Here is a 12,743-nt window from a genome sequence, read left to right as displayed (position 1 = left end):
CCTTTCTTGAAAATATTGATTAATTATTGGTGTCGGTAAGTGTCTGTATGAAGGACTAGTAATGAATAATGACCTGCTGGTTTGTGTTAGAGTTCAGAGATACAGTGTGGAAACAGGCCCCTTGGGCTCACCAAGTGCACGTTGACCATTGATCCCCCTTACATTAGTTCTATGTTATCCCACTTTCATATCCTACACAGTAGGGGCAATTTACAGAAGCCAAATAATCTACAAATCAGCACGTCTTTGGAATGTGGGAGGAAACTGGAGCACCCGGAGAAAACTCACGCAGTCTCAGGGAGAACGTACAAACTCTGCACAGCCAGCAGCTGTAGACAAGATCGAACCCGGGTCTCTGGAGCTATGAGGCAGGAGCTCTCATGCTGCACCACTGTGCCGCCCTGTGCTACTGTGAAGGACATGATGCCCAAACATAATGCTGTCCATTTTGCAGTATCAGAGAGTGACAGGAACAGAAAATGCAATACATTTTCTCCTCCCAAGCAAATCATCTATAGTCTTGCTGTCATTGCAGGTGAGTAGTGTACATTCTGGGGTTGTGTGTTCTGGTACCAGAGCAAGTAATCACATAGAGCAAAAGCAAAGGCAACTTCAGCCATGAGCAGTCTTAATAAATTACCTCAGCCACATAGTCAGGACCACCGAACAAGTCAATTAGTTCATCCAGTGTATTTAGAGGTAGTTCTTTTCCGAGTATTTCAACCTTTGCCAGCAAATCCCCTTTCAGTTTTTCTACAAATTCTAGTGTTGCTGCTGATGAAAAATAATTCATCAATCAATCAAAATCATGCAAGATCACTCAGAATGTTCGAACATTTACATTACTCTTGCTCAAAGAACAGCATTCAGAAAATTGCATTCCATATATAGCTTAAGAAATGATGAGTAAATAGCCAAAATTTATTTTTGTTAAAAAACAAATAATTTACCAGGGTTGGAGGCTAGACAGTAACAATAAAGCTATACATTGCAATCTATTAATACTGAACTATCAAAGACAATGCTTAAATCTGCCTTATCCCTGATGCCGAAGATAGATACAAAGTACTGGAGTAACTCAGCGGGTTATGTAGCATCTCTGGAGAAACAGAATGAGTGACGTTTTTGGGTCGTGGCCCTTCTTCAGACTGAAGTCATGGCATCATCTTTGGCATGGACATTGTGAGCCAAGGGGCCTGTTTCTGAGGGGGGGGGGGGGGGCGTGTCCAATGCTTGGCTGAGTAGACATAACTTTTCAGCACTCCCGAAAACAAAGCCCTAAACTGCTAAAAAAAGACGAACTAAAGGAATCAAGTACTTTAAATAAAATCAGAAAGAATACAGAACGTACAGATGCCTTCCAAGAAAGTAAAAGGAGGAGTACAACTGCCACAGAAGCAAGCAAAAGAATCAAGCAAAAAAAATCGAAGGAAGGCCCACAGCTCTGATGGAACAGGGGACTAGATTTGGTGACCCCTCGGCAGGCGGTGAGTCTGGGGAGGGTTCCGGTATGAAGCTGGAATCTACTACTCCCAGCAAGCGCTCTTTGACTCGGGTCAAAATACGAGGGAGTCGCCGTGAGTTATCAAAAAAGCCCACTGTTTGCCGAGAGGCTGCTGATGTTTTGTCTGTTTTGTCTGGAGTTTCGGACTCGAGTGATGATGAGGTAACGGGAGACTCCACTAGCAGAAGATACAGAGACTAATATGAAAACGATGCTTCAAGAAATTATTAACAGGCTCAAGAAAATTGAAGGAGATAACAAATTAATGAGGAGAGATAACAAGAAATTTCATAAGGCTTTGAAAAAAATGGAGGAGAAATTTCAAACAGTGACAAATAAAGTGGATAATATGCAAATGGAAAATGAAATGTTAAAATCTAGAGTGGAAAAAAATGAAGACAGTATTACTGCAGCAGCAATTGAAAGTAAAAAGACGGCGGAGAAGTTGGAGGCCTTGGAAAACTATAGCAGGAGAAATAATGTTAAAATTGTTGGTTTGCCAGAGGGAGTGGAGGGGGAAGACCCAATTAACTTTTTTCAAGATTGGATAGGGACCACTCTGGGAATAGATAAACAAGGTCCAATGGAAATAGAAAGAGCACATAGGGCTCTAAGACCGAAACCCTCGGCTAATCAAAAGCCAAGATCTGTGTTGATTAAATTTTTAAGATACCAAGATCGAGAATTGGTTTTCAAAACAGTCGGGAATAATATAAGAGAGGGAAAACCAATAGAATATGAAGATACTAAAATAATCTTTTACCCAGACATCAGTAATGCCTTGTTGAGCAGAAAAAAAGAATTTAATAAGGCAAAAAATGTTCTATGGAAGAAAGGCTATAGGTTTATTTTACTGCATCCGGCTACTTTGAAGATTATGATCAACACTGGAGAAAATAAATTTTTTAAAGACTTTGTCAAAGCAGAAGAGTATGCGGAAGAATTGCCATCGAGAAATGCTTAAGAAGATTCATGAATGATTGATTATTAATAATATCTGTATACTATAGAGGGGATTAACTGTATTAAGGATTGTTAATTTTTAGAAGTACTTGATATATCGGGGGGGTTGGAGAATGTGGATGCTCCACCATAATCATGGGCACAAGTGTGGTGCGGACCACACCTCGTATAATAGAGGGGGGTAATGTTGCTAATCTATTTATTAACAACATTAGAGGGAGGGTCTATTTCTCTATCTTTCTTATTTCTTTTCTGTTTTTATACCTGGACTATGGAGGGGAGCACACTGAAATACGGCACAATGTAAATACCGGAAGAGGTATCAAGGTAAGGAAACGAAAAAAAAAAGGAATGAATGGATAACACATTAAATTTTTTAAGCTATAATGTGAATGGGTTAAATGGACCGATAAAAAGGAAGAGAATTTTAACACAGATGAAAAAATTGGAAGTAGATATAGCTTTCTTGCAAGAAACACATCTAACGGAAAAAGAGCATCAAAAGTTAAAGAGAGATTGGGTAGGAACTATGGTCGCATCTTCTTTTAACTCAAAAGCAAGAGGGGTTGCTATCCTATTTAAGAAAACGCTACCAATTAAGATACAAAATATTGTAAGTGACCCAGTAGGTAGATTTATAATTGTACATTGTCAAATTTTCTCAGAATTGTGGACTTTAATGAATATATATGCACCAAATACAGATGATGAGAAGTTTGTGCAGGATACTTTTCTAAATCTAGCGGAAGCACATGAAAATATATTGATAGGGGGAGATTTCAATTTTTGTTTAAATCCAGTAATGGATAGATCATCAAGGACAACGACAAGGACAAGAGCAGCGAAGACAACCTTGAATTTAATGGAAAGTTTAAATTTAATAGATGTTTGGAGGAAAAGCCATCCCAAGGAAAGAGATTACTCTTTTTATTCCAATAGACATGATACATATTCTAGAATAGATCTATTTTTGATTTCAGCTCAATTAAGCGGTAGAATAATACAAATAGATTACAAGGCTAGATTGTTATCGGATCACTCACCATTATTAATGAAAATTACGATGCCAGATAAAGAACAGTCAGTGTATAGATGGAGACTCAACTCTTTATTATTGAAAAGACAAGACTTCTGTGATTTTATTCGAGGACAAATTGAATTATATTTGGAGACAAATTTAAATTCAGTGGATGATAAATTTATTGTATGGGATGCAATGAAGGCTTATTTGAGAGGCCAAATTATAAGCTACTCATCTAAGATAAAGAAAGACTATAGGAAGGAATCTGAAAGATTAGAAAAAGAAATCACCGTATTAGAAAAAGACCTACAGAAAACTTCTTCAGATACAAAAAAAACACAACTTGCAAATAAAAAATTTCAATACAATACTTTACATACTCACAGAACAGAAAAACTAATATTACGAACTAACCAAAGATATTATGAATTAGGAGAAAGAGCGCACAAGGTATTGGCATGGCAACTGAAAGAAGAACAAATATCAAGAACAATAAATTCAATTAGAACAGATCAGAACATTATTACTTATAAACCTAGAGAAATCAATGAGGTATTTAAGCAATTCTACACTAATCTGTACCATTCTGAATCTGAAAAGGATGAAATTAAGATAAATAATTTTTTATCCAAGATACAATTACCAACAATCTCTAATGAGGAGCAGATGGGACTAAATGCCTCCTTTACTTTGAGAGAGGTGGAGGAAGTATTATATTCTTTACCAAGTAATAAATCTCCAGGGGAAGATGGTTTTCCGCCTGAGTTCTATAAAAAATTTAAAGATTTGTTGTTACCACTATTTATGGAAGTGATACATCAAGCGGAAAAAACTTCTACATTACCAGACTCCTTCTCATTGGCAATTATAACTGTAATTTAAAAAAAAGGGAAAGACCCTTTAAATGCATCTTCTTATAGACCAATATCATTGTTGAATGCAGATTATAAAATAGTTGCTAAACTTTTAGCAAGGAGATTGGCAGAATATTTACCGAAGCTGGTTAAAGATGACCAAACTGGATTTGTCAAAAAAAGGAAAATATCTGATAATGTAGCAAGATTTATAAGTATTTTACATTTAGCACAGAAAAGAAAGGAATTGAGCGTTTGACAGGTTAGAATGGGATTTTTTATTTAAAGTATTAGAGAAGTACCGATTAGGAAATGGTTTTATTAACTGGGTAAAAGCTCTTTATAAACAACCTAAAGCCAAAGTGGTGACAAATGGCCAATCTTCTCAATCATTTAATTTGGAAAGATCTAGTAGACAGGGATGTCCCTTGTCACCGGCTTTATTTGTATTGGCCATTGAACCTCTGGCAGAGCTAATAAGAGCAGATTTAGATATTAAAGGATTTAAAGTTAATCAGGAAGATCACAAAATTACTTTATTTGCTGATGATGTCTTAATTTGTCTTACTAGACCATTGGAATCCTTAAGAAAATTATATTTCAGACTGGAAGAATATGGGAAAGTATCAGGATATAAAATTAATAAAGATAAAACTGAAATAATGCCTCTTGTTGAAGGCAATTATGATCAATGTAAAAGAGAAAGTCAGTTTAAATGGCAAAAAGAAGGCATTAAGTTTTTAGGAGTTAATGTAGATAATAAGTTAAATAATTTGTATAAATTAAATTATAAACCACTAATAAAAAAAATAGATGAGGACCTGAAGAAATGGATGAATCTTCCAATTACATTGATAGGGAGAGTGAATTGTATTAAGATGAATATTTTTCCGAGGATACAGTATTTATTTTCAACACTGCCTATACCTTTGCCAAATAAATTTTTTCAAGAATTGAACAAAACTGTGAGGAATTTTCTTTGGAAAGGTAAAATGCCAAGAGTGTCTCTGGAAAAATTAACATGGAAATTTGAATTAGGTGGATTGCAATTACCAAATTTTAAAAATTACTATCTGGCAGCACAAATGAGTTTTATTTCATCCTTTTATCGAGAGGGTGGAAAAACAGCATGGGTTAAAATTGAAATGGATAAAATAAAAGAATCTTGTCCAGAAGAATTTATATATAAATGGGAAGCGAAGCTATTAGTTAAGGATAAAGAGTCACCTTTGCTAAAACATTTAATTAATACATTGTTGAAAACAGTTAAAGTTAAGGATAAAATATTTTTCTTAACAGCTAAAACTCCATTAGTAAAAAATGGATTATTGCCGTTTGCTTGGAATAATCAAATACTACAACTCTGGGAACGGAAGGGTATTAAAAATATAGGAGACTGCTATGAAGGGAATATCTTTTTGACATTTTCGCAATTGAGAAATAAATATCAAATTCCAGGGAATAGTATTTTTTTCTATTATCAATTACAATCTTTTTTAAGGGAAAAGTTAGGTAATTCAATGTCTCTATTTCAGATTAAAGGAATCGAATCCTTGATTCAGGGCAAGGGAATGAAAAAATTTATATCATCAATGTATAAACTACTGCAGATATCTAGTCCAAAGATAGGAATTCATAAAGCAAGACAAAGATGGGAAACAGATCTTAATATTATTATTGATGAACCAAGTTGGGAAAGACTGTGTTTAGATAGTATGAAAAATACTATTAATGTGAGATACAGCTTAGTACAGTATAATTTTTTGCAGCAACTATATTTAACCCCGGAAAAATTAAATAAATTTAAACCAAACTCATCTGAAAGGTGTTTTAGATGCAACCAAGACGTGGGCACTTTTATACACTCTACATGGGCATGTCAGAAGGTAATTCCTTTTTGGCAAGACCTAAAAAAGTTTTTAGATCAATTGATGAATAAGATCATACCAATGGATTCAAGGTTGTTTTTGCTAGGAGATACAAAAGGAATAATACCAAAGCTAAGTTTGGATAAACATCAAGAAAGATTTCTCAAAATATCATTAGCAGTAGCAAAAAAATGTGTTGCGGTCACATGGAAAGAACAAAATGAAATAAGATTTGAAAGATGGCATGCAGAAATGCGGAGTTGTATCCCATTAGAAAAAGCAACGTATAATCTGAGAAATGGATATGACTTCTTTTTGAAGGTGTGGAACCCATTCATGGCAAAGCTAGGATTAAGAATAGGAAGTAGTTAAATTCAGGATTGCTTTGATACCTAACAAGAATTTTAAAAGAAACTACTCGGAAGTGACTCCCTCAGGACTCCAGGTTTTTCTTTTTCTTTCTTTCTTCTGCTTTTTCTTTTTCCTTCTTTTGAACTGGGGGGTGGGGGATGGGGGGGAGGGGAGAAAATACAGAACAATACGTGTATAATCGAAGTTATAGGTCAGTGACTATTGTTTACTAAGGAATGTAAAATGTATAACGTATGGGTTCTGTTAAAATTTAAATAAAATATTTAAAAAAAAAAAAAGGGGCCTGTTTCTGCGATGCCCTGCTCTATGATTTAAATTCTACAAATAAATGTGCTCCCCTTGGCCAGACAGTGCTGGAAATGGAATCCTGATGAATCTAAATCAGCTTATCTTGTGCTCTTGAGAGCTTTGGTCGGGAGTCAGTGCTGGAGGATAATTCAAGGATAAATCCCGGCATCTTTGATTTTTTCAATCAATTGATTTTTGATGTCAGAATGGTTACTATTTTGCCCCAAACTTTCTTCTCACCAATCATACTGGAGGTCCCAGCATCTTCATTTCCTTGTATTTCCATACTGGAAGAGCAATTGTTTTTATTTCAGAGACTTGTTATTTTCAATGTAAATTCGGTTGATTAATTTGCCTGCACAAAACTTGCCATGTATTCAAGTTAATATTTTAAAGAAAATCACTTTTTACAAAATCACTTGATTCAAAGTCCTCTGTGAATTTTTATATAAAGTTACTTTGTATTTTATTTTCTTTAGACCTGCCATGCCATACATTGTATCTCTATTGAAAAGGCATGACGAGGAACTTCTAGGCTTGACTGATTGAAACATTGGCTTGGCATGATTCTCCCTTCCTCTGGTCCTGTGGGTAACTGCCTGCTTTATAATCTTCTGGCATTGCATGGGAACACAATCTCAATGCACTGAAAGTCGAGACCGTAAACCGTATTTGACTAATGATTTCCACGATCCATTCTTTGGGAATTATTACATTAGGTTGTACCTTTTTCCGTAGATATAAAACCATTGATGGGAAGATCCACAGCAATGACATCAGCCTCTTCAGATATCTCTATGGCAGATGCAGGTGATGAGTTTGAATCACTGTCAGTATCAACCTCAGAATACAAGCTGCTGTCATCACTATTTATGTTGATACAATCCTGAACATTTCGAACTTGTTTCGAGGGCCGGCCTCGTTGTTTTCCTACGGGGAAATATTTAAGCAAGGATATAGTTTATAAACAATAATAGCGCAAAACTGTTATGTAACAAGAACAGAGAAGCATTTAACCAAAACACTGCTGCCACTCCATTATTGATCTATTTTAGATAAGACACAAAATGCTGGAGTAACTCAGCGGGGACAGGCAGCAACACTGGAGAGAAGGAATGGATGACGTTTCGGGTCGAGACCCTTCTTCAGACCGATGTCAGGTTAGTGGGCGGTACAGAGATAAAATGTAGCCGGACACAGTAAGATTGGTAGGAGAACTGGGAAGGGGGAGGGGATGGAGAGGGAAAGCAAGGGCTACTTGAAGTTAGAGAAGTCAATGTTCATCTGCGAAATACGAGGTCCTGTTCCTCCAATTTGTGCCAGGCCTCATTCTGACAATGGAGGAGGCCCAGCACAGAAAGGTCAGTGTGGGAATGGGAGGGGGAGTTCAAGTGTTGAGCAACTGATGTATTTATCAAGTTTAGTAGTGATATTTCTACCACATACAAATTATGGGAGAAATTTGTTTAAAAAAATTGTAAAAAAATAACAAAGTGCTGGAGTAACTCAGTGGATCAGGCAGCATCTCTGGAGAACATGCGTCAGTGATGTTCCAGGTCTGGAACATTTTCCAGAGATGTGGCCTTGAACCAGAATTACTCCAGCACTTTGTGCCTTTTATTTTTTAAATCAGCATCTGCAGTTCCTTGTATTGTAAATTTGGTAAACTAGAAATCAATGAAGATATACCGTAAATGCAGACTTATTTGAAATACTCCATTTATAAAAATCTTACATAAATTGTTTGAGCTTGCAGCTACTTTAATGCAAAGGAAACTTAAGTGGTTAGTTTACTGTATTTGAAGTGATGTCATGTTCACGGACGACCGTGGGAGCACGCCGGTGTACGACCCCGGTGGCTGAGCACTTCAACTCCCCCTCCCACTCCCAGTCTGACCTTTCTGTCATGGGCCTCCTCCAGTGCCATAATGAAGCCTACCGGAAATTGGAGGAACAGCACCTCATATTTCACGTGGGCAGCTTGCAGCCCAGCGGTATGAACATTGACTTCTCCAACTTTAGATAGTTCCTCTGTCCCTCTCTTCCCCTCCCCCTTTCCCAGATCTCCCACTGTCTTCCTGTCTCCACCTATATCCTTCCTTTGTCCCGCCCCCGACATCAGTCTGAAGAAGGGTCTCGACCCGAAACGTCACCCATTCCTTCTCTCCAAGATGCTGCCTGGCCTGCTGAGTTACTCCAGCATTTTGTGAATAAATACCTTCGATTTGTACCAGCATCTGCAGTTATTTTCTTACACTCATGTTGATTGACAGTCACTCAATTAATGTGAGAGTTTAAAGGAACACTGAGCCGAAGGAACTTGAACATTCTTGCTGCTGAATCATGACAAGATACAGATAATGCATATTCAAATTCTAATGAAAGAAATTTCAGGCTGGGGCGGCACAGTGGCGCAGGGGTGGAGTAGCTGCCTTGCAGCACCGGAGACCCGGCTTCGATCCTGACCATGGGTGCTGTCTGTGTGGAGTTTGCACGTTTCCCCTGGGTTTTTCCCGGGTGCTCCAGTCTCCATTGTGTTAACAGTGCAGTATAATCACTGTATTTGGATTTCACTTGAACACGTCGTCCTTAAGTTGGAATTGCAGGCAGATGATGAATTCCACTGCAGCAATATAAAAGGCCCGAAAAAAGAGAGCAGAACTCTGGCACAGTTAGCATCTGCCCCAAATGTTAGGACCACCATCCCTACAAAATCAGGCTTTTTTGCTTTCTTCAGCGTTAGTTACTCTGAGCCTAAACTTACTAACCACATGTTAGTGGAAAGTAGGGTCACATTGGGTCAGTGGTCCGGAAAGTAGGGTCACATTGCAGATAATGAACAAAGAAGCACAAATTCCCCACGATCTGTATTTTTATTCAGAAAAAAAATATCTGTAATGTTATCTTACGTTTCCTTTTTGTCCCAGCTCCCTTTTCTTTCTTTCTCTTTGTTGAAGGAAAGTGCTTCTGAATTAGTGACTTAAAGACGCCCCTGCAAGTAGAATGCAAAAGTTAATCCTGTTACTTAGAATTTTAATTAAAAACTGATTTATTAATAATACATACCAAATAAAGTGAAGTCATGATGAAAAACATAAACTGTTAGATAAAACAAAATATACAAATTCTCTTCTTCATTTTAAATTCCTCAGTCGAAAATGAACAATGTCTATGAAATTGGTCCAGCAGAAGCAAGCGAACAGCACACGACACTAATTTCTCTTCAGACCGTATAAATCTTTCGCATATTACTAAAGATTCCTTTACCTGGGCTGCCAAAGAATCTATCTCTGCGTCCAATTCAAAATGTCAAAGTTCATGTGACTCAAATCTAGATGTGCGGGGGAGGTATTTTTACACAGAGTGGTTGGTTCCTGGAATGCACTACCAGGTGCGGTGGTGGAAACAAATATGATAGTGGCATTTTAGAGGCTTTTAAATTAGGCAGATATGCAGAGTGTGGAGGGATATGGATCATGTGCAGACAGAGAAGATTAGCTTAACTTGGCATCATGTTCGGCACAGACATTATGGGCCGAAGGGCCTGTTCCTGTGCTGTACTGTTCTATATTCTAAATTGAACACCAACAAGAGGGTGATTGGTGAACAAATGCTGCATAACCCTTGAGGCATGATCTATGACAGGATATTTTATCCTAATATTTAATAATAATAACAGCACCTCATATTTCGCTTGGGCAACTTGCAGCCCAGCAGTATGAACATTGACTTCTCCAACTTTAGATAGTTCCTCTGTCCCACTCTTCCCCTCCCCCTTCTCCCTCTATCTTCCTGTCTCCACCTATATCTTTCCTTTGTCCCGCCCCCTGACATCAGTCTGAAGAAGGGTGTCGACCCGAAACGTCACCCATTCCTTCTCTCCTGAGATGCTGCCTGACCTGCTGAGTTACTCCAGCATTTTGTGAATAAATACTTAGGATATTTTATGATTGTTCATTGTATCAGATGAATTATAATTCCTGTGAGTATCACATTGTAATTTCCTTTGCTTACAACGCCACCTCAAATACACATACAAATACCTGGTTACTGTACCATGTGGCTGAGAAGATTGGAATGACAAGGCTGAGGGGCCTACGTCTGTTGCTATTATAATATAAGAAAATAACTGCAGATGCTGGTAGAAATCAATTTATTCACAAAATGCTGGAGTAACTCAGCAGGTCAGGCAGTATCTCGGGAGAGAAGGAATGGGTGACGTTTTGGGTCGAGACCCTTCTTCAGACTGAAGAATCATTCAGATCATTTTTGGGGATCTGTAACCCAATAGAGATCTGGGGCTTTAAGTTTCCAGCTGCCGACTTTCCCTAACTGTGCTTGGAAGGTAATGGTGAGCTGCCTTCTTGCATGTTTTGTTCTTCTGGTGAAAGCACCCCATAAGTGTTGAGTGGTAGGGAGCTACAGGACTTTGACGCAGTGATAGATTTCCAATTCAGGATTGTTCAGCTTGGAGGGGAACTTGCAGGGATCCCATTTGCCTGCTGCCCATGTCCTTGGTGAGGGTAGAGATCACAGATTTAGAAGGAGCCCGTCAGAGGGAAGTGTAGGGAATAATGATATAGTTTCATTGATAGAATACTATTCAAGTGAGCTGCTTTCTCCTTTGATTACAAGTTAAAAGAAATGCATAGGCACCGTGACAAAAATCAAGCTTTGGGCGCTAATTATAGCTTGACCACATCGAACTGTCCGAGTGTGATTTGAAACCTGGCTCTCAGCGCTCAGAAGGGATTCTTCCAAACTGGTGTTTTCAGTAGTAATGACATTTCCTGGAAACTAACTGACACACATCACTGAGTAACTGTTTTTCATGGATGACCTAGTGGGTGCTGACAAAAGACCACCTGTATGTGAGGGAGCTGCATGGGTGTTTAATTCTGATCTGGATTTACAGCCTCTCACATGCACAAGGGTGCTGTTGGATTGTGAGCAGAAATGGAAATTTTGCCAAAATGTTCAAGCTTATTCCAGTGCATTGACACCGATAACGGTTTCATATCCGGTTGGCGCCATCAGCGAAGGCAGACTCGCCAACGGTCTGTCTGTCTTTTTTGTTATTTTTAGTGTGTTTAAAAAGTATGTTTTAATGTTCTCTGGTTTCTTTTATGTGGGGGATGGGGGTCGGGGGAAACCATTTTTCAATCTCTTACCTTGCCGGAGATGCGATTGATTTCCCGATCGTATCTCCGATCGCTCTGCAGCCTAACATAATGGAGCTGGCGGCCTTGCTCGAGACTGACTTTGAGCCCCACCGCGGGGCCGTGGACTAACCATCGGAGCCTGTGATCCCTTGCTGGGATTGACGCTCCAACCGCGCGCGCGGCCTGCGGATTTCACCATCGAGGAGCTCGCAGTCTCGGGTAGAAGCTGATGTCGGGGAGCTCCAATGTCGCAAGACATTCGACCAGCCCCAATTCGGGGTCCGATCGCCCGGCGCAGGGGAGCTGAGATCCCCCCCAATGCGGGAGCTTGATCACCCTGACACGGAGGGCCCGACCGCCGGCTACAGGAGCCAACGGAAGGCTCGAGGCCCCCGAGAGAACAAAGAAGGGAAGAAGATTGAACTTTACTTTCGCCTTCCACCACAGTGAGGAATGTGGACGAGTCACTGTGGTGGATGTTTGTGGTAAAATGTATTTTGTGTGTTTTGTTGCTTTTTATTGGTATAACTATATGGCAAATCAAATTCCTCGTATATGTTGCAAAACATACTTGGCTAATAAAATATGATTATATCACGGAACTGGGTCATATTAGGTAATTTATTACGAGGAAGAATCAATTCTCAAGCTTGGTCTGTCCATGTTACTACTATTTAGTAACTTTACGGAAATCACACAGTCCAAGAATAT

At 38.7% G+C, this 12,743-nt stretch overlaps 1 protein-coding gene across 6 annotated transcripts in view; it reads right to left on the bottom strand.

Annotated features, from left to right (window-relative positions):
- The window catches only part of sbno2b (strawberry notch homolog 2b), a 121,737-nt gene that overhangs the window by 22,275 nt on the left and 86,719 nt on the right, over positions 1–12,743 (bottom strand). For 5 of the 6 annotated variants that reach the window (XM_078424130.1, XM_078424132.1, XM_078424134.1 and 2 more), the window contains 3 exons: positions 9,780–9,862; positions 7,597–7,800; positions 641–774 (listed from right to left, as the gene is read on the bottom strand). In XM_078424130.1, coding sequence (XP_078280256.1) covers positions 641–774; positions 7,597–7,800; positions 9,780–9,862 — 421 coding nt within the window. The remainder of the gene's footprint in view (positions 1–640; positions 775–7,596; positions 7,801–9,779; positions 9,863–12,743) is intronic. The other variant, XM_078424131.1, reaches the window with a different exon arrangement.

This window comes from Rhinoraja longicauda, chromosome 28, assembly GCF_053455715.1.
Source record: "Rhinoraja longicauda isolate Sanriku21f chromosome 28, sRhiLon1.1, whole genome shotgun sequence".
NCBI lineage: Eukaryota > Metazoa > Chordata > Chondrichthyes > Rajiformes > Arhynchobatidae > Rhinoraja > Rhinoraja longicauda.
Note: the sequence above shows the minus strand (reverse complement) of the source record. Positions and strands in the feature narration are given on the sequence as shown.